The sequence below is a fragment of the Cucurbita pepo genome, chromosome 10 (assembly GCF_057944985.1).
Source record: "Cucurbita pepo subsp. pepo isolate OVF chromosome 10, ASM5794498v1, whole genome shotgun sequence".
In the NCBI taxonomy this organism is placed as follows: Eukaryota; Viridiplantae; Streptophyta; class Magnoliopsida; order Cucurbitales; family Cucurbitaceae; genus Cucurbita; species Cucurbita pepo.
This window is the reverse complement of record NC_141807.1, coordinates 4,222,738-4,243,737: the sequence shown is the minus strand read 5'-3', so window position 1 is coordinate 4,243,737 and position 21,000 is coordinate 4,222,738. Positions and strand designations below refer to the sequence as shown.

Here is a 21,000-nt window from a genome sequence, read left to right as displayed (position 1 = left end):
TATCTGTAAACAACTAAACTAAACATGTATGATTATATAAAGAAATGAAAATTATAACAAGGTTTAAAGAGTAATTCTGTAGCTCAAATCTTTCTCTTTTGGGGTTGTTTTTGATGAAGGGAACAAACTCAAACATCCAGTTTGAAAGGATTAACTCTAAAGATTCAAAGGAATCAACATAAAAAAGAAAAACTAAATCTAGGAGCCAAACATTTTTCCATGAAGATCAAGAGTAACTGGGAAGAAAGATCAATCGTTCCTCCATTTCCTTGCAACTCTGTCTTTAGCAGAGACATGGCCCGAGACGTCTTCGTTTGAAATCTCGTCAAACTCGGCATCATTACTTGAAGGGTTCTTTCTCAAAATCTTTGAAGTAACCAAAGTCAATCCATTTCTTGTTCCTCGCAAAGCATACAGCAATGGGTTGATAATAACAGCAAGCAACATTCCACCTTTCGCAACTATGAGATACTTTTATTGAAAATTTGCACCAGTGGGATGAGAGATTAGTTAGATTGCAACCAAACGATTATAGCCAGAATCTTAGATGGGTTAAGGAAAGTACTCACCATGACAATTATACCTAAAACAGCAAGACTAGTCTGTTGTGCTTCAGGCCAGAATTGGTCATCGGACCAACCGAACCACCCGCCTGATCCGAACCAACCTCCTCGTCCACCACCTCCGTCACCAGCCATCTCCTCTCTTTTCTTTATTTCATTGTTCCATTTCTCAAATTCATTTTTCTTTCCCCCAAGTGCACTTTCTAATGCCTTCCTTGCTTGTTCCTGCTATCAACAAAGAGAAGGCTAAATGAAGAATAATGTACTGCAAGTTTGTGAATGGATAGTCATTTATGATTGAAACAGATAGAAACAAGTTGGAAGTCCTCTCTCAAACAGGATGAGAACAATTCATACTTCAATTTTTCAGCAGCCAGTCATCAAGATTTGTTGGCCCTTTTATTTTTTCTCTTTGGACGAAATTTATATACAATTGGAAGGCCAACAATAGGGATTGTTAGGAATCACGAACTTCCATTGTGATATGATAGTGTCCACTTTGAGCATAAGCTCTCGTGGCTTTGATTTTGGTTTCTTCAAAAAGGCCTCGTATCAAATACTAATGGAGATGTATTTCTTACTTATAAACCCATGATCAATCCTTAATTAACTAATGTGGGACGCCCTCCCAACAATCCTCAACCGGGATAATATAACCACAATTCTTCCGTACATTACATAGATCATAAAACCATCAAAATCCCCCCTCCCACAACCAAAATACATCAGAAAATTTACAGGTTTCTTCATAGAAAAGCTTATCTTTATGGTCTTCTAAGTTGAAGAATTCAAGTATAAGAAGATTAGTATCCACTAAAGTTCTCTAATAAATGTACAAATAGCTAGCAATACCGAGCAAAGCTATCCAACCAGTGTTCATCACTTGATGCTTGTTAAGGAATAATGGGTATTAAATTCCTACTCCAAATCATCCCCATCTCCCATCCTACCTCTGAACTAATTACCCAAACAGTGTTCTATCTGTTTCTCAAATTTCCCCCAAAAAGTAAGCCACAGAATTCAAACCTACTGCACAAAGTTCCGCCACCCATTTCTCTTTCAAAAGAAGCTAAGCCGGCAATATCAATCCCAGGAGAAAATAACTATGTTCTTGACAACGAACACAACAGAAAAAAGAACAAGCCACAAATTCTAACCAGGGCAAGGTTGAAACAAATAAATAAAAGAAAAATTCAGCACCTCCCTTCGATTATCGGAGAAAAGGCAAGAGAATCTGCTGTTGCACTTGAGCTTGGACTGTAAAAGCGCCCATTCGTGCGTTGCGTTTCGAGGGCGGAGTAACGGAAGGCCGGAGCGAGTTGGGTCATCGGAAATGGAGGTCGATAGGGCGAGACTCCGAGTTGGAGGGCTTAAATTGAGAACCTGAAGCATTGTTTTCGCATCTCCCGGCCGATAAACCCCGGCCTCTGCGCTTTGAATATGATGGACAGAGTCAGAGAAGCGATACGAGCGCTGGCCTTAGCCGCTGGGTTTTGGGTATTTTCTTGCACTCGAGGGATAACCTTACGGTAACATATTAATGAAATATGACCCTATATCGTACTAATGTTATTTTATTGCTTATTTTATATATTTCGTAATTTTTCTTATAATATAATTTTTATATTAATATCACACATAAATTTGTAAAAATATAATAATTTTATAATAATGTTATTTTATTGCTTATTTTATATATTTTGTAATTTTTCTTATAATATAATAAAAATGTCGATTCACTTTTTTATATCAATATCAAGCATATAAATTTATAAAAATATAGATACATATCGATCAAAATTAATATTTAATATTAAAAAAAGCTAGTTGATAATATATTTTGAATATGAATAGTTTAGATATAAATGTAAAAAAAAAAAAAAAAAAAAACATATATAAATGTGAATTCTAATGCTTTCTTATATTATTAAAATATAACTTAATGGGCAAAGATCTAATGGGCTTTTATATGGTTGATTAGGAATGGGCCTCATACAATATAGTTGGGCTGGGCCTGCAAAGATCTAATGGGCTTTTATATAGTTGATTAGGAATGGGCCTCATATTAATATAGTTGGGCTGGGCCTTGGTACACTAAATTACAAGTAATTGTGTCATTTTCCTATAATGAAAAGTAATTTAAGGTAATATAAGGTATGTTGATGAATGATTATCGGTAAATAATATGTCAATCAATTAATCAAAATATTATAAGAAAAAAATATTTATGTGTAAAAATATGTCGTATCCAATATAGTTTCTAATATTAAAAATTAATTCAAGTATAATTCAATAAATGAACGTAAATTATATATTTTTTTAAATGATGATTTAATATTCTCATTAAATAATAAAAAAAATTAAAAAACATATTAAAAGTAAGATATTGATTAAGCTTTTCCATAAAGTCAGATTTAGACAAAAAGCCGTTGAGTTTTCGATAACTTACGTTGTTAAAGACTTCTCAGACAAATTAATTACACACAAAATTGTAATTAAAATAAAAATAAATAAACTACGCATATAAACGTGGTGGCACGTGGCAGCAACCATATAATGATCTGTGTTTCTCTTTCCAAGTTGGACTCTCCTTTTGCCAACCTGGTCTGACGTGTTTACCTGCCGCCGATTACTATTTATCATTTTTAAATTATAATTTTTATGGTAATTAATTTTAACGAAAATATTTGACACAGTAATTGTTTCGCAGTAAATTGGAGGGGTAATTGTCCCCTAATTATTGTGTATGGGAAAAACATTACTAAATTAAAAAAAAAAAAAAAGGTATATTTCTCTCATTTTCTTTATTTGAATTTAAAAAATATAAAAATTACGAATATTCAATTTTAATGAAAATAATTTATATATTATAATTTTTAATTATCTTGGGATATAAATGTGGGGACAAACATTTTAATAAATTAAAAAAAATGGTACTACACCACATGACTTAAGGCACGACTACATTAACATAGTTTGGAGAATAATTAAGGTTTTTAATTATTTATTTCCACTAGTGGGCCCCACAATCACAAAGGAGCCTCGGGAGAGTGGCCCCACGTCATCAACGCCTACGTGCAACCTAATCCCCTACATCCACTCATATTGTAATCCATCATCGGCATCTAATTTCAAAGTAGGTAATATTTCATTTTATTTATTAATTTGCAAATTTTATTAATATTATTTAAGAGTTTTTAATTTTACTTCAAATACAAGTTTGAAAGGATCTTATTAAAATCTAGAAATCTACTTTATTAAATATTTTCCAAATAAATTTATAATTTTTTCAATTAATTTGTAATTTAATAAAAAATTATTTATAATAGTTAAAATCAATTATAAATATAAAAAAATTATCATCTTCACAAGTTTTCTTTTTCTTGTGTTTTGAATGGAGGCACGACTTATCTCATATATCTCTTATTAAAAATATTTTAAATTAAACTCAATATAATAATATATTTAAATAATTTATTTATAAAAGATCGTTTAAATGGTAAGTTTAATCATAAACTTTTAAGGGAGTATCTATTTCATCCTTAAAATTTTAAATAATAATAATAAATCTATGAACTTTTGTTATGTCTGCCACGTAATTTTGTATCTAATACCTATATAAAATTTAAATGGTGTATTTTCAAAAGTTTTTTTAATATTAAAAGTCTAAATAAATACAAGAAAGAAATTAGATAATAAACAACTTGTGCTAACTTTAAAAAAGAAACAAAACGCCAGAGAAGTATGTCGTTCCATGCTAGGAATCTACACGTGGCTAAATATAATTGGAGCAATAAGCGGTAGTACGCTAGTGGGTCCCGTGGAAAAGGAGATCATCACCGTCCAGCTGTCAATCAATCTTTTCGATATTATAATAATAATAATAAAAAGGAGGCAAGGCCAATGCATGATGGCACGCATTTTCAGTTGACCACTTGCCTTAATTCCAAATTGCTAAAATGTATTGAGATCCACCCTCTAATTCCCTCTATATTATTTTACCGTCCCCAATTTTCACCTTTTTCACAATTCCACCCCATGAGTTTCTTATTTACTCAAATTGCCCTTGTTAATCCCGACCATAATTCACAATTATTTTGTAAATAGCCCCTTTATTTTATTTTGTAATATTGATGATGTTGAAGATTATTATTGAGAGTGAGTCTCACATTGGCTAATTTAGTACAAAATCATGGGTTTATAAGTGAAGAATACTATCTTCATTAATATGAGACCTCTTGTAAAAGCTTAAAGCAAAGTCATGAGAGCTTACGCTCAAAGTGGACAATATCATATTATTCTGAAAAGCCGTAATTTCTAACAGATGAATATTTAATTATTTTAGTTTAAAAAAGCAAGATATAAGTAATGATGAATTTGCATTGGATCTGATATTTAGAAGCTTAATTTGGTTTAATATTCTAAAAAAAAACTTTGAAATTTTAAATTTTGTGTTTTCTATGGTTCTAAAAATTCCAACCCTTCAAATAAATAATTAATTTAGTATTGAAAATTAATAACATAATAACTAAGAATTCATGATTGTATTTTAATTATTTTACTTTTTATCATATTTAATACGTAAGTAAAAAAAATTTAATGGATAAAATTACAGCGCATCATAAATTACCGACGTGGATTATGAATAAAGGTTATAAATAATAAAAAAAAATTTCTTCTTTTGGTTTTGTTAAGTTGAGGAGATTAGTAAGATATGACGTGGCAAATTAAATGGTGGGTTTGTGGAGGTGGGGCCGGGGTCACGAGCGTCCAACCTGGAAAGCAATTGAGTGGGGCCCACCCAAAAGCAAAGGGCGGTTACGACCCTAAAAGGCGAAATCGCAAGGGACTGAATTCATGAAACCCAAATGGTGCCACGCCAGCAAGGTTCAGTGTCATGGGGTCCATCTCTGATGTTCATTCAACGGTCAAGATCGTATTTGGTGGGCCCGGGGCCCGCGTAAGCCACCGGCCTACCCTCCCCTTTCCTATTTTTTGCCTCGTCAGCGACCACATCAATCACACACATCCATTATTTATTTCCTTTTCTATTCATCAACCTAATTAAATATCATTTATTATTTCAATATTTTCTCTTCAAAACAAACCCCAACTTGCATGCTATGAGAAAATAGTAAAAAAAATTAAAAAAAATATATATTATCGACTAAAATATTAAATATTGAACGAAGAACTTACCATTGTCAGATATTATCCTCTTTAGATTTTTATTCCCCTTAAAGTTTAAAAATATATGTGTTAGGGAGAGATTTTCCTTCCCCTTAAAGTTTAAAAATATCTGTGTTAGGGAGAGATTTTCCTTCCATTGAGTCATGCTTCGTTCCCCTCTCCAACCAATGTGAAATCTCACAATTCACACCCCTTGTGAACCCAATGTACTCGCTAGCACACTGTTCGGTGCTTGACTTTATTTAGGGTATAGAAACCTTTCTCTAACATAAGCGTTTTAATACCTTGAAAGGATTAATATCTACTAACAGTGGGATTGAACTGTTACAAAAGCATGTTAGATAAATACGGGGTATGGTTCGGGGACATACATTTTAGATAAATACGTAGCATGTCAGATACTTATATATTACTAAATGTGTATTATTGAGTGTTTTGAAAGGAAACTAAGGAGAGGTAGACAAGATTAATGTGATTCCAAAGAATGTCAGGTAAATGAGGTGGCAAAATTAGTAAGGATTATTTGGAGTCCTCATGGCTATTTTCCTCTTTTCCCCAACCTCATTATATTTTATTGTAATTCACCATTTTTCATACACCTATATAAACCCTCTCTCTGCTGCTTCTTTCCATCAGCTTGCTCTCTTGCCTCTCTCTCTCTCTCTCTCTCTCTCACAGTATTTTAGTTTCTTCTAAGCTTAATTCTCTTCTTCACTTCCCTATTGCTTCTTCTTCCCTTTCCCAAATGGCCACCATTGAGGTAATTTCAAGCTTTTATAGCTTTCTTTCATGGCTTTAAGATCTTTTTTCTTGTTTTTCTTTTGATATTCTAACAATGGCTGTATGAGTGTGATCATGTTGTTACTGATTTAATGATCTGTGGGTATTGGATCACATTCTCATATGAATATGATCATTGAAGGCTGTTTTAACATATTGTGTTTGAATGGCAATCCATAATGAATTGTGCGATCTGGGTGTGGCAGGTTGAATCAGCCCCCGTTGTATTGGCAGAGCCTGAGGCAGCTCCAGTGGTCCAAGCTGAGGAGAAAGTTGTAGAGGAGCCACTGAGTGAAGCAGCCCCTGCAGAAGAGCCAAAGGAGGAGGAAGCTGCCTCTGAAGATGTTGAGACAGAGGAACCAGCACCGGTCGCAGCCGAACCCGAGGTCGAAACCAAGGAAGTTGTGGTAGAGGAGGCAGCCGAGGCAGTGGAGGCAGAGCCTGCAGCTCCTGCTGCTGCTGCTTCTGAGCCCGAAGCACCGGCCGGGGCGGAAGAGAAGAAGGAAGAGACCAAAGAGGAAACAGAAGAGCCAGTGGTAGAGAAAAAAGAAGAAGAAGAACCTCAGGAAGTGAAGGCTGAGGACACTGTTGAAGAGAGCTCAGAAGCAGCAGCAGCAGCAGCACCAGCTCCAGCTGAGGAAGAGAAGCCAAAGGAAGAGGAATAAGGAGACAAGGCAATGGAGAAAGGTGGGCTTAAAAGTTAGTTTTATTTGGTGTCACAGTGTTTGTTTTATGAATTAAAACACAGTTGGAATTTAAGGTTGCAAATATGGGATATGAAGCTCAGTCCCAGTAGAGTCGTTTCATTTGATAGTCTGTGTGGTTGGGATATGTTGTTCTCTAGCTTTGAATAAAATCATATTTAAATCTTTTTTGGTGTTCTAAACTATCCTTCCCTCACAACATAACATAGTTTCCTTTGTTTCTTTCCTCTTTTATTCAACAACCAATCTAAATACACTTCAAATTGGTCAAACATTCATTCAACTCAACATATATAAATTAAATCAATGCTTACTAAACTAAATATTGGAAGATTTCTATTAAGGGACGGGTTTCTTAGACATAAACCTAAAATTCCAACCCTAAATTAAATGAACAAAAGGACCAAACTTGTTATCAAATTTCTCTATGTCATGAGATCCCACATTGGTTAGAGAGGGGAACGAAACATTTCTTATAAGGGTGTGAAAACTTTTCTCTAGTAGACATGTTTTAAAATCGTGAAAGTTGAAGACGATATGTAACAGGTCAAAGCAAACAAAAGGGCATTTATAAACATGTACACAGCCTCAACCCAAAGAGTCAGTGCAGAGAACATTTTCCTTTTTGGTAACATAGTTTTGGACATGACAAAAGCAGAAATGACACTTTATTAACAGGACGATTAAGACATCGAACAGTTAAAACGGAGTTAGATTCACAGAACACAAGTATGACATTTGTATCTATGGATTCTGTACAAGGCAAGAACAAAAATATGTGCAGACAACAGTATACCATAAATGTACTGGGACTGGAAGTCTGGAACACGAGCAAGCAAAAGGGGGGTTACCATGTACCAAAGCTACATCCAATGTGCTCTTGAGTGATAATTTCGAGGCGTCTTTTCATGATCGACTCGGAGGGATAAGGAGGGAAACACAACCGGAAAAAGCATGTATGAGAAGAGGGAAGATGATCGTATGGCGATGAAGACTTGTAAATGTACAGCTTTGAAGCCAAGCCATTGAAACCCTGGATTGGAAGGTATTTCACTGAGGTCCAGAAGAACAGAAGATTAACCCTCTGCTCCGGTGTCATTGCAGACACAATCTGCCATGAAAAGTAGGGAACTCATCATTAATAATCCATCGAAGTTTCATTTACTAGCTGCATATACATGCAAGATAATACATTAATGCAAAAGCGTAAAAGGAATGTGATATGCAAACCAATTGTGAAGTTGTGAAAAGGAACAGCAGGCAAACCGTGCAAAACACTGAAGATAAAGCTGCTACTAGAAACTAATTCTAGAAATGCATACCTTCCAGAACCAGGATATCTGAGGATCAGTTTCTTTGTAGCCACTGTATTCAGTGTGCGCCTTCCAATCTTCAACAGAGATTTGACTTTCACTCCCATATAGCATCCAATCAAGATCTTCAAGCTCTAGGCTTTGGAAAAAGCATTTGTGTGATCGTTTATCAGCAAGTACATCAGTAAAACCATTTGCAAAATATGATATCTGCTTAGAGACAGATTTCATGAAGCGGTTCTCTATGAGAAGCTGAACATATTCCTTACGATTCTTACTATTGACAACCATGTCTTTGCCTCCAGGACAAAGATCCACAACTTCTCTTGTCCCTAGCTCCTCGAAATCACTAGCAAATGTAAGTCCTAAAACATCTGAATCAACAAGCTCAGCGTCCATATCAAGAATCTGCTTACAGCTACCGTACAGGTATGGATCAGCATCTCGTATATCTTCCAAGGAGATACACATTCCAGCCAATTGCAAGAAAAAAACACGATCAAAGACAACACCTACTTGCACATTATGCATCAAAGCTAGTGCAATAACTCGGCCAGAAAAACTGAAATAACTGAGATGCATAGGGTCCACCTTTGAAACTGCAACATATAATCATACATGTAAAGATATGAATAATTTGCGACTACCGTTTGCATCACACACAATTTATAAACAGCACCATAACTGAGTAAGGAACACTGCACTTGAGGATCTTAAAATCTCAGATGAGAATATGAATGCTAGTTCCCACATACATCAGCCTTAAAAATTACTTCCCACATACTTTATATTGCTGCATTAAAAGAGTTGCTCTTAATTCTTATCGAGTTTAGATTAGTAATTAACCAAAAATAGCTTTAAACTTCATATTCTTCAATTCTACTGGTAAATTACAAACTTCATTATCACAGGGAACAACAGATACTATCCAAGAACAGAGCAGTTAAGTGGACAAGAGGCACTATCCAATAACAAAGCAGTTAAGTGGGGGTGGTAGAGCAGATCTTGAATCTGTCGATTTCTTTTTTTGGTAAAGAACCGAGCTTTCATTGAGAAAAAAATGAAATAATACAGGCACACAAAAAAATCAAGCCCACAAAAAAGTCCAACCAATGGAAGGAGCTCCAACCTAAAAAATAATTACAAAAACTTTCATGGACGACACCTACAGAGAAACATTTTTTTTTAATAAGAGACAACTTCATTGATGTTTGATGTTTGATATTTACAGAAGGGATGTTATCCATGTTGTTTAAAAAAAAAAAAAGAAGGAAAATGAGGGATTTATGAGTATAGGAAGGTAATCGGTATTGGAGAATTTACACCAAGATATAGCGGGGTAATCAGTATTATTGAAGAGTTTTGTATAAGCAAGGATCGAGAGGTATGTTTCTGACATTTATGGCAGTTTTTTTTAGTAGTAAGCAGGGGTTGTGTGAGTCAGATAAGGCGATTGTGGTCTTCCTTTCTATTATGAGGTTGATTAAAATTTGGATGTTGGTCGGGTTTTTGGTGGGCGACGGAAGGTAGTTTCAATGAGGTTGAAGGTTGAAGAAACTTGTCCAACCTTTTCGTTCTTCACCCACTGGAATAAAGAGCTCATTAAGAATACCATTTCCATGAAGCAGAGAGATTTCAGCAACAATACCCTTTTTGTTGGTGAGATTTTCTATCCAAATGGTCTGTTCTAGAAAATATTTCTCCTTGAAGAACTTTTGGCTCAATCGAGCTGATAGTAGTACATGATATGATGTTTTTAGCCATTGAAAAAAAGAACATTTCAATGACAAGGGGTCAAACATCACTAGGATTTGTCTACAACCCTCTAAAAGTTCTATTATTTCTCTAACCCCACAAACCCCATAACAAAGCACAAACTCCCCCTATTGCAAAAATCTCCGCCCCCTCAAAAAGGTGGATAAAGAAGAAAAATCTCAATCATCTCCCCAAGGTCTTTGTGTTTGGCAAGCTAAATGTTGAACACATCGAAAAAGAGACTCCATACCATCCAAGTATAGTCGCAACTACACAATGAACAAGATCTTCCTCTGCCTTCTGACAAAGAATGCAATAAACAGGCCCAGCCAAAAAGGCATCTTTCTTGAAAGCCAATCTAAGGTATTACCCTTCCGTGGATGACCTCCAAACAAAGAACTAAACCTTGGAATTTTCACCTTCCACATAACCAAAAAAATGGACTCACCAATTAAACCTTAACAAAGAAGGGTTCAACAAATGCTAAAAGAACGAATAGGAAGAAAAAACACCAATGGGGTTATGACATCAAGAGTGAATATCCCTCTCCATGGCCTAAGCTCAAACTCTCCAATGATCAGATAACAAACAAAGGAACCAAACAACAAAGAGTTAAAGCTCCATGAAGGAATAAAATATTAGACACAAAACAACTTTTTACAGAGAACATATGATATAAATGGGAAAACGTAGAGCAAAAGGATCTATCCCACAACCACTTATCCTCCCACAAGTACATTCCTTCTCATTACCCACATAACATTGAATCATATCCAAAAAGGAAGGAAGCATATAAGAAATGTCTTTCTAAGAACTTCTTTAAGTGCCTTTAATCCCACCCATTACTCATTCGAACAAATGAGGACCGTTGTTACTCACAATAATCCTATGCCAAAGAATATTATAATCATCAAGGAAATGCCAGAGCCATTTGGTCAGCAACGGTTTGTTGCAAGTCAGGTTTCCCACAACCTAACAATTCATCATTTGTGTGCTTCTCCCCTTTTAACCTCCTTCCCATAAAATATCCGACATAAGTTTCTCGACGGTGTTACAGATAGAACAAGGGCTCTAAAGAGAGAAAAAAAAATATATATAGGGAGAGATACCACTCACCGAATGAATGAGAATCAGTCTACTACTGTACGAAAAGAAGCTCCTTTTCCAAGTGGCAGATCTCTTTTTCACCTCCTAAACAGAATCTAAAAAATGAATAGTTTTCACTCATAGAGTTTCACATCTTTCACTCTTTGCACAGTCAAACCTTTCAACCAATTTGATCTTTTGAAACCTTTCATTAGAAGGAGTTAGATAATTTACTTGCCTTTGGCAGTATCTTTGATCTTTTGGAATGAAATCATCCTATCTCTTCTCCAAAAAAAAAAAAAACCTTTCAACCAAGTTAATAAGTAATCACTATACCTAAGATCCTACAACTTTCCCACATAAACTATTTAGTATGAGATTTACTAACTTGAATCTAAAAGGGGGGATTCATGAGTTACATGAGGCAAAATTTCAGTCGTTTAGTTTTTGTAATTTATGCCCTTTCCATCATGTGAACAGTGCCTGAGAATCTGATTTCAGATCTCACAGCCACCAAAACTAATAAAATCTGTCCCTAAATCATTGTTTTGCCTCACTTCGCCTACCAACTCATCTTCCTCCAAAATTATCTTGCGATTAAATGTTGCCATAGATGCAGTGACAGAAAGGCTAAAAGCAAGCTGAGTGCAATCAAATACTCTCTTCAATTAATTTTTTTTTAAAAGCAGTGAATGACATTAGAACTTGCTCGTGCACACAATTGATGAGGAATATACTTAATCATCATGGAAAACTTTAATAATTTTCTTTATTTACCAAATGAACGATTAACCTACAGAGTCCACTGGTATGGTTGAAAGTATCAGTTTAATAAGCACTTGGTCTACCAGCCCTACCTAGCAAAATCAACTAAATAGCAACACTTCTATTTATTCATGCAAAATGAAATCCAAAAGCAACCTGCGTGGGAGGTTCCCCACTTGGTGTATGGGTAAGAAGTACTGTAACTTTATTAAAAGTGAAAAACATTTAGGCAACTTCTGTATTCATAATCATGGTTACTTGTTTACATTCAGAAGAACAAGTATCAAATAAAAACTACTATCAAAGGAACACGTCAGTAAGCTCACCAGGGTTGGGAAAGAACCTTCTTCGATCATTAGGACATGCAACAAAAAGGGCATTTTGTGGGTTAAAAATAGCCTTGCAGACCAGCAAAAACCACTCTCGCAAGACACCAGGGCCCGTAGCCTCCTCATTTTTGAATAGCACGAATAGTCCATGGCGTAGAGCCTCAACACTCGCATTTGTGATGTACTCAAAAGATTCTTCCAATAATTGGGACCTATCAATCAGCATTTCCTGCAGTTCCTCATAATCCTCTGTTGGCTCAGGAAACATAAGCATTGACAGATGTCTTCTAGATTCAGAATTTATTACATCCTTGTGGCAAAGAATCCACGAATAATCATCAGCTCGCTTTGCAAATCTAATAATGAGCTCACAAATAGAAGATTTCCTTGGCCTCATGATTGCCCAAAATTCTTCTTTAAGACCCTGGAAAAGAAGGGAGATGTCATTCAATTCTTTTAGAATTGGAAGATACTGAGACCATCCTATGTAGGGGATTACACAGTTCCCCTTTCCTTTGTCGGTCAAGAAAGCTTCCATTCCTTGAAGACATATATCCATCTGTTTCAACAAACTAAGATATATATTATGAAGAAATTCACCCTCTTCTCCATAAGAAGAATCCCTAAAGCCTCCCCTATCCAGTGGCACATTCTTGGAGCCATGAAAACTCAATTTCTCTGGAATTGCATTGCGTAAAGGAAGTAAAAATGCTGTAAAATCACTAATATCAGTCACAGAAGGCCCTGCACTTGTGGGAGACCGTATGCTTGAGGATAAGTCGATGGACAATTTATTGGCCAGTTCATTAACAAACGGAAAAAGCTCGGGCGTTTTGATGGGTCCCCAAACACTTTCTAAGCATCTCATCCCGCGACTATTGCCATCAGTTTCCAACAATGAGCCCAGTGTACTGCGGCATAAAACATATAAACTGTCCTCCGGAGTATCTCTCCTAAGCAAATTACAAAATTCTAATACTATAATCGCACAGCACTTTTTTAACGATTTGGGAACTGAATGACAAAGCAAATCCAAAAAATGCTTGATCAAATTATCAGCACAATCTGTATTTCCTTTAATCGGAGACAAATAAAGCATCACTAGCGCTGCTGGGGCAGAAAGGGACAAGAAAACCTGGAGTTGCTTCATTGCCGGATCTAAGTCCGTTTGCGTAGCCAAACTTAAGAAATCGGTCATCAAGGTAGTGAGAATTTCCGAAGCAGAAAACACAACCTCCCCCCTATAAAGTCGTAGAACCAATGAAACCATGTCGTCAACAATCTGCCAAGCTTTCGGATGCTCCGTGCTCCTCATGCGACCAACTAATTGCAGCTCGGCATTGTTCTGTATCGAACACTCGCGTAGTGACTGTTCGTGCTGGAGTTGCCTTCCCCTATATATCAACCTCTGCTCAAAAACTGGTATGCGCGTAATAGATTGTATCCGCTCATGAAGCGACATCACTGTATCGTTAGTATTGGCGAGCATTACCATAGTATTCCCGACGGACATCGTTCTGACAAAAAATTGCAACTCGTACGGAGAGAGAATGGGCTTTAGTGAGGTTTCTGCCGCCATAGAGGTCGAGGAATCATCAAAACCCCGATACTCAAAGTCGGAGCTAGTTCCTTCACCCAACCGTCCATCAAAAGAGGAGTCGATCGCACTCGTTTCGTCTTTCTTCATTCTGATAGAAATTAAGTCAAACAACGGAGCGTCCTCGTCCTCGTCGTCAAGACTGGCAGCATAGTCATCTAACTTGCGCTTGGACGAGACGCAAGGATGACGGTGACCCTGAGAGTTGTGGCGATTAAGCAGGCAGTGTTCGGCGTCGGCAGTACCGCTGTTGATGTGGACCCGTTCGACGGTGGCAGGAAATTCGGCGATAGACATTGAAGGTGGGCCACCACCACCAAGTAAAACAGAAGGCCGATCAACGTGAAAAGCCGGAGCACATAAATAGATAGAAGGCAGGTACGGCGGGCGGCGATCGGCGATCGGCGAAGGTCGGAGAGAACGTGAAGAATGAAAGGGGAAGAAAATTGAAGTAGTTCACGTCGGAGTCGTCATCACCAACCACTGCGAAATTTCTGCAAATGGTAATAACACTTTCCTATTTAGAAGCCGATAATGCTCTGGTGCATCAGTTACACCGTAACTTCACTGTATCGAACATGGTTTATACAGCTGTACGGCCCTGATCTCTCCACTTTGCAGTTCAAGTTCATCCCCATAGAAATCCGACCGTCCGGATTTCAAGTTCCTTTTTAAATCAAAATTAAAATAGTAGTAATTAACATGTTTTTATTTTTTATTTTTTATTGAAGCCATAAATAAATGAGTGTGCTTAGGGTCTAAGCTACTTGGGCAACATGGATCAGACGAACGGATGACAAGATTCTACTCTTCTGATACCATTTTTCAACTCCCTCCTTCCCTATTCCAGTAACCAACAATGTCTGATCATGGTGGGTAGGCTAATGAATCCCTCATTTCTCGTCTTGATTTCGCCTCGCAACTTCTCAATTTTTCCATTTCATTTCTATATTATGAACCCTAATCTTCCCATTCTAATCATATCTGCAAACAAAAAATCGTCTGATTTTAGATTCGCTTCAAGAGTTCCTTGCCGCTGCTGTCGATGCTGCCAAGAAAGCCGGTCAGGTCAGTCTTTGTTCTTGCTTACGATCGTGTACTCGTTTCGCTTTCCAAATCAATTTTTACTGTTGATTTTGGTTTTTCTCCGATTTTAATTTTATTTCGTTTCTTGTAGTTGATTCGTGAGAAATTCTACTTAACCAAACATGTCGTACACAAAGGAGAGGTACCGCTTTATTGTCGTCATTATCAGTGTCGAATTTGAATCCGTTTTTTGTTTATGGATTCTACTATGTTTTGTCTTGGAATACAGGTGGATTTGGTCACTGAAACTGACAAAGCTTGTGAAGATCTTGTATTTGGTCATCTCAAGCAGCGTTTTCCATCGCACAAGGTAGAGTTTTAGTCAGTTTCTTCATGGGAAAGCCCTGTATTCTTGACTGGACTGTGACCTTATTTGGTTCAATCGTTCATTGTTTTAGTTTATTGGTGAAGAAACTACAGCTGCTAATGGTGCTGTAGAGCTGACTGATGAGCCCACATGGATAGTAGATCCCATCGATGGAACTACTAACTTTGTTCACGGGTGCTAATTTATCTATGCTCTGTGGTTATCCAATCTTATTTCTTGTTTATAAAAATCTCGTTAACTTTCAAAAAAATTGTCAGGTTTCCCTTTGTTTGTGTCTCAATTGGTTTAACTATTGGCAAAGTTCCAACAGTTGGTGTTGTATTCAATCCAATCATTGATGAGGTGAGGAAATGTGTGACTGTTAGAACAGTATAGTTTGGATTCTGCTTTATAATGTCTGAAACTTTACACTTATTTTGATTTGATCTTTGTACTTCTAATATTGGCTATCTTATCAGCTTTTATTGGCCAAAGTCATTTATAGTTCTATTCAATCGTGTCTGTATCATGTGTAGCTTTTTACTGGCATTCGTGGACAAGGGGCGTATCTCAATGGGAAAGCCATTAAAGGTGAGTTCATGTGATCTTTTAAGTTCTACCTTTCAAGCAAAAACTCTAGGCATGGTTTGTAGTAGCCCAATTCACCGTTTGTAGATATTGTCTTCCTTGGGTTTTCCCTCTCGGACTTCCCCTCAAGGTTTTTAAAACGTGTCTGTTAGGTCAAGGTTTTCACACCTTTATAAAGAATGTTTCGTTTTCCTCCCCAACTATTGTGAGATCCCACATTGATTGGAGAGAGGAACGAGTGCGAGCGAAAATGCTGGGCCCCGAAGGGGGTGGATTGTGAGATCCCACATCGGTTGGGGAGGAGAGCAAAACATTCTTTATAAGGGTGTGGAAACCTCTCCTTAGCAAATGCGTTCTAAAAACGTAGAGGGGAAGCTTGAAAGAGAAAGCCCAAGATGGCAATAATATCTGCTAGGGCTTGGGCTGTTACATGGTTAGTTTTGTCACATCGCATCAAATTCTTAAATGAATTTCTACATACTGCAGTATCCTCCCAAGATGAACTAATGAAATCTCTTCTGGCAATTGAGGTAAAAGTCAGCATTCAAATCAAGATCTTATGGCACACTTCAAATTAAAGAGTGAAAACAGGGTTAAATCATGTATGGTTTTTAATAAACAAATTTGAATAACACGAAAAATCAATCGTAACTGTTGAATGCTGGATGAACAGATTGCAGCGACACGTGACAAATCATATATAGATGCTACTACTGGCAGAATCAATAAGCTTCTCTTTAAGGTGCATTTTTAAGCTCATTTGAAAGTTGACATCTTAGTTCAATCAAAATGGCTTTGGTTTATTATCATCAGTCTCTATCTATTATGCTTGTAGGCGAGATCTCTTAGGATAAGTGGATCATGTGCATTAAGTCTCTGCGACATTGCGTGTGGAAGAATGGATCTATTTTATATAAATGGCTATGGAGGTCCTTGGGACGTGGCTGCTGGCGCCGTGATCGTCATGGAAGCTGGAGGATTGGTCTATGACCCGTAAGTAATCACACGGAATTTCTTTTCATGCTATCATTTGCTTTCTTCAGAGCTGAAAAGCTTGTTTGTTTGTTTGTTTTGGGGTTCTTGCTTCAGATCTGGTACAGAATTTGATATCACAGCAACGAGAGTTGCTTCCTCTAATCCACTTCTGAAGGAGGCATTTGTTGAAGCTTTGGCACATCCTTGACGAGAGTGTATCTTCAAGCTTATAGTCGAATCCGTGCAGAGTGGAAATGGGCTCGAGGTAAACAAGAGCCCAAGAGCCCAGTGGGCTTGAATTAATGGGCTGATGTTAATCCAAGTCCATTAGAACGGAAGAGAAGGAATTGTAGGGGCTAGGAAGTGGGCTTGAATAAATGATTTTTTTTTTTTTTCAAAATTCAAAAACATTATCAAAACGTTCATGGGTATTTTATTTAATTTAAGATTTTGTTTCAATATGGAGGTTAATTAAAAATATATATTAAAAATATTAAATTATATTCCTTCACATAAATGTATGATGGATATTAAATAATTCTGGCTAATTGTAGGGGTCTAGGTAGAGGTATGTGAGTTGGAGGTGGGCCCAAAAGCCAACCAAAAAGGATTATTATGGCTTTTTTTTCAAAGAAAATATGTAGCAATTCCTTAGACCATTTATTGAACTATATCTCCAAATAAAAATACCAGTCTTTTTTTTTTTTTTTAATTAAGATAAAATATATCATTTTTTAATTTGAATTAAATTTAAAATTTTATTACAGTAATATGAAAAAGTGGGTGAGAGATTAAAGTTGATGGGAATAATGAAAATGAATGTTGAAGAAAAAATATGAAAAATTAAATGAGAAAAAAAAAAGTGAGGTTGACTTTTTTGGAAAAATAATTAAATGATGGTAGAAAGGAGGGTTCAACAACTCAGTATTAAATGAGAAAGCGAAAATTATTATTTTATGGGAATAAAAATAATTAGGTCCAAGAAGAAGAAAAGGCAGAGCCCAGAATTACTTACCCACTTCACCGACTACTTTACCATTAAAATTAATTTTAAAAAGAAAAAAAAGAACTCTTTAATTTTATATCCTTTTAAATTTTAAAAACTTAAAAATACCTTTACTTACTATTTTATTTAAAAAATATTATAAACTTTCAAAATCTTATTTTAAAAAAACTTAAAAGATGATTTAAATTTTTTTTAAGTACAAAAATACTTCTACAACTAGTAACTCATCCCGAGAATCACCGTTTTCTTCCTTCTTTCTTTCTGGAATGCACATGTCACCTGAGAAATTAACCAGGACAATTAACCTCTTTTTACCTTTTCCAACCTCACTTACCTCGGCATTTTGTACACGGTTCTAGTTCAGGGGAGGCTCTGATCTCTTCCCCATTTAAAAAATAGACATAAATTTTTAAAAATAATATCAATACCCTTCCACTTTTAAAAATAAAATTAAAAATATGGCTTATCTTCCTATAGATTTTAATTTCCAATAGATAGATTTTTTCCTGAAAAAAAAAAATCATGGGATAAAGTTTATTTTCCCATTTGTCTTTTATTTAATTTTTAATAAAGAGAGATGCTTTTCCTTTTGAAATTGCCTTTTTCTTTTGTCCTTTATTATTTATCTCAATTTAGTCAAAAAGGAATAAAAATATAATTTTTTTGGCTCAAAAAAAAAAAAAAAAAAAAAAAAAAAGCCTAGTTGATATTTAAAACACATTAAAATTACATGCACACAATTATTGTAAAAAAAATGAGGCTATAATTTTGAGAAATTTACCAAACCCATCAATTACTTCTAGAAGTAAATGGACCAAAGTTCGAAACAAACCCAGGACTTCTGGAAGCATCATTTAATTTGAATATATTTGATGGTTTGCCTAACCAACCAGTCCAACACTATGGTCAATTGAAGAGTTACAAAGTAAAGAAACAAAATAATTTAACATTTTAAGCAAACCCATAAAATATTGTCACGTATGCACATGGTTGCTTATTATATATATATATATATATATATGCCCAAATTCATGTCTAATCATTGTGAGCAGCGGACTCCAAAACTTAGTATTTTAGATTTTTCACTAAACTTTATATTAAAAGAATGCGTCTTTTTATAAATGAAATCACCAAACTTTATGGGTCTCATAATTGAATCCGTGTGGGGTAAATTCAAATTTCATCATCAACCCTTTTTACCTAAACTCTCACACTACCTTACTTCCTCATAGCTTCTTTTTTTTAGTGCTGAAAGAGTGGGTTCATATTAACTTTATCCGCTGAATTAATAAAAATTATTTGATTCGTTTAGAAAAATATATTTAAATTTTCAAAATTTTAAATACTATAAAAAATACCTTTAAACTTAAAAATAAATCTTTTAAATACTTTTCCACTCGTTTTAGATAGAAATCGTTAATATTTTGTTTAAAAAAATAAAATAAAAATATTACTGAATTTTCCTTGATAAAATATCCTTTAAAAAAATTAAAACTTGAAAGATACCCGTAAACTCCTTTTTAAATATATATATTACAGTTATTTGATGTTTCAAAAATATTTATGAATTTTAAAAAATAACATAAAAAAATTTGAAGATAATCTTGATATATGATAATAAAAATTTAATTTTTTTTATAAAAGTAAAAGCTATTAATATTAATTTTAAAATTATGGTTATTTTCTTTAAGATAGTGATATTTTTATTTTTTTTAGTCATGAGTTATTAATAAAACTTTTTTAAAGTGAAAAAATATTTTTATTTTTTAAACCAAATACTACGAGTTTCCATCTAAAACTAGAAGGTATATTTTAGACCAAATATAAAATTTAGATCAAAATCAAATACTTCCAATTAAAATTGATTAAAAAAAAAATTGTTTGAAACAAGTTTTTTCTAAAAAAAAAATGTTTAATTAGTGAGCATACTAATATCACTTTAAGATAAATACGGATGAACTTGCGACCTCGCATATAATAACTCATTATTTTCTGATTAAATTTATAAACACTATTTCAATTTATTTGTATTTATTATTACTCGTTTAAAAAAATAAATTATATAATTAAAAAAAAAAAAAAAGACAGTCTTAAAAATTGTAAATTTGTTTGTATGAATAGAAGAAAGAACCACAGAATTCCATGCGTTATTCTTCTTATTTTTTAAAAAATATACATTTTAATTATAAAAAAAAAAAAAAAGTTATAAATATTTATATTTACATACATGATTCAAAAATGGGAGCAAACAAAATCTGAATCCACGTTGATTAATTAGAAAAGTGTCCTAATCACCGTACAATTAGAGTGATTGACAGCTAAGCATGTTGACCAAAACCCCACCAAATAATACAATTAAATCACTTAATTACAATTAATTAATCTCATAATATTATGTAGTTGGTGCTTCTTCTTTTTTGTTCATAAATTTACATTTAATGTCCCCATTCATTATATCATATCACCCTGTAAGCGTCCCTGTTAAGAAACCCATATTACCAACCATTTTTTTCCAAATAAATTATATTTATTAATTAATTTCCCTATTTAAACTCACATAATATTAATTAATTTCCCTTCGGTCTTTTAATATTATATATTTTTTCTTTAATTTTAATTTGATATAACTCATTTTGTCAATAAAATAAAAGCATATTATAAAGTATGCATTTATTACATGAAAAAGAGTGGATATAGCTATTTAATAATTTAAAATCTCCCCATATGACATTATAAATGAATAATTCCATTTACCTGCCACGTACACATCACTTTCAATTTTTTATATTTTATTTAAACGAAATAAACTAAGTAAAAGATATAAATTAGAAAAAAAAAAAAGTTGCTTTTTAATATACCAAATAAAATTTTAATAATAATTATTATTTTTTTAATGTTTAAAAAGAAAATCCACACAATATAATGAATGGTCTAGTCTGTACGAACACCTCAGGAA

The 21,000-nt window shown here is 34.5% G+C and overlaps 4 protein-coding genes across 5 annotated transcripts; 2 read left to right on the top strand and 2 right to left on the bottom strand.

Moving 5' to 3' along the window:
• Positions 1 to 14: 14 nt before the first annotated feature.
• On the bottom strand, positions 15 to 2,095 carry LOC111804448 (sulfate adenylyltransferase subunit). The gene is made up of 3 exons (XM_023689255.2): positions 1,764 to 2,095; positions 570 to 788; positions 15 to 471 (listed from the first exon to the last, which is right to left on the bottom strand). Exons 1-3 carry the CDS (start codon positions 1,953 to 1,955, stop codon positions 250 to 252), a joined length of 633 nt encoding a protein of 210 aa, XP_023545023.2. The 5' UTR covers positions 1,956 to 2,095; the 3' UTR covers positions 15 to 249.
• A 4,257-nt stretch (positions 2,096 to 6,352) lies between these two features.
• On the top strand, positions 6,353 to 7,402 carry LOC111804190 (uncharacterized). Its single transcript, XM_023688909.2, has 2 exons — positions 6,353 to 6,513; positions 6,740 to 7,402. Exons 1-2 carry the CDS (start codon positions 6,499 to 6,501, stop codon positions 7,196 to 7,198), a joined length of 474 nt encoding a protein of 157 aa, XP_023544677.2. The 5' UTR covers positions 6,353 to 6,498; the 3' UTR covers positions 7,199 to 7,402.
• Positions 7,403 to 7,883: 481 nt separating this feature from the next.
• On the bottom strand, positions 7,884 to 14,585 carry LOC111785976 (E3 ubiquitin-protein ligase UPL5). Its single transcript, XM_023666330.2, has 3 exons — positions 12,483 to 14,585; positions 8,560 to 9,149; positions 7,884 to 8,348 (listed from the first exon to the last, which is right to left on the bottom strand). The coding sequence occupies exons 1-3, from the start codon at positions 14,377 to 14,379 to the stop codon at positions 8,085 to 8,087; spliced, it is 2,751 nt and encodes a 916-aa protein (XP_023522098.2). The 5' UTR covers positions 14,380 to 14,585; the 3' UTR covers positions 7,884 to 8,084.
• Positions 14,586 to 14,818: 233 nt separating this feature from the next.
• On the top strand, positions 14,819 to 17,497 carry LOC111785977 (inositol monophosphatase 1-like). 2 transcript variants are annotated; one of them, XM_023666331.2, is made up of 11 exons: positions 14,819 to 14,954; positions 15,095 to 15,150; positions 15,260 to 15,310; positions 15,398 to 15,478; positions 15,567 to 15,670; positions 15,754 to 15,838; positions 16,012 to 16,066; positions 16,550 to 16,593; positions 16,737 to 16,805; positions 16,899 to 17,056; positions 17,153 to 17,497. In XM_023666331.2, the coding sequence occupies exons 1-11, from the start codon at positions 14,942 to 14,944 to the stop codon at positions 17,244 to 17,246; spliced, it is 810 nt and encodes a 269-aa protein (XP_023522099.2). In that variant the 5' UTR covers positions 14,819 to 14,941; the 3' UTR covers positions 17,247 to 17,497. The 2 variants fall into 2 exon arrangements, with proteins under 2 accessions (XP_023522099.2, XP_023522100.2); XM_023666332.2 differs by having other exon boundaries at positions 14,832 to 14,958.
• Positions 17,498 to 21,000: the final 3,503 nt, after the last annotated feature.

Excerpts from the sequence above, each read along its gene's own strand:
- LOC111785977 (XM_023666331.2), top strand. Across the intron at positions 15,671-15,753 it reads ACTACTAACTTTGTTCACGG|GTTTCCCTTTGTTTGTGTCT; the intron begins GTGCTAATTTAT and ends AAAAATTGTCAG. Across the intron at positions 16,594-16,736 it reads AATCTCTTCTGGCAATTGAG|ATTGCAGCGACACGTGACAA; the intron begins GTAAAAGTCAGC and ends CTGGATGAACAG.
- LOC111785976 (XM_023666330.2), bottom strand. The coding sequence starts at position 14,379 with ATGTCTATCGCCGAATTTCCTGCCACCGTCGAACGGGTCCACATCAAC. Across the intron at positions 9,150-12,482 it reads AAGGTTCTTTCCCAACCCTG|TTTCAAAGGTGGACCCTATG; the intron begins GTGAGCTTACTG and ends TATATGTTGCAG. Across the intron at positions 8,349-8,559 it reads AGATATCCTGGTTCTGGAAG|ATTGTGTCTGCAATGACACC; the intron begins GTATGCATTTCT and ends TTTTCATGGCAG.
- LOC111804448 (XM_023689255.2), bottom strand. The coding sequence starts at position 1,955 with ATGCTTCAGGTTCTCAATTTAAGCCCTCCAACTCGGAGTCTCGCCCTA. Across the intron at positions 789-1,763 it reads TCTCCGATAATCGAAGGGAG|GAACAAGCAAGGAAGGCATT; the intron begins GTGCTGAATTTT and ends TGTTGATAGCAG. Across the intron at positions 472-569 it reads TTTTAGGTATAATTGTCATG|TATCTCATAGTTGCGAAAGG; the intron begins GTGAGTACTTTC and ends TTTCAATAAAAG.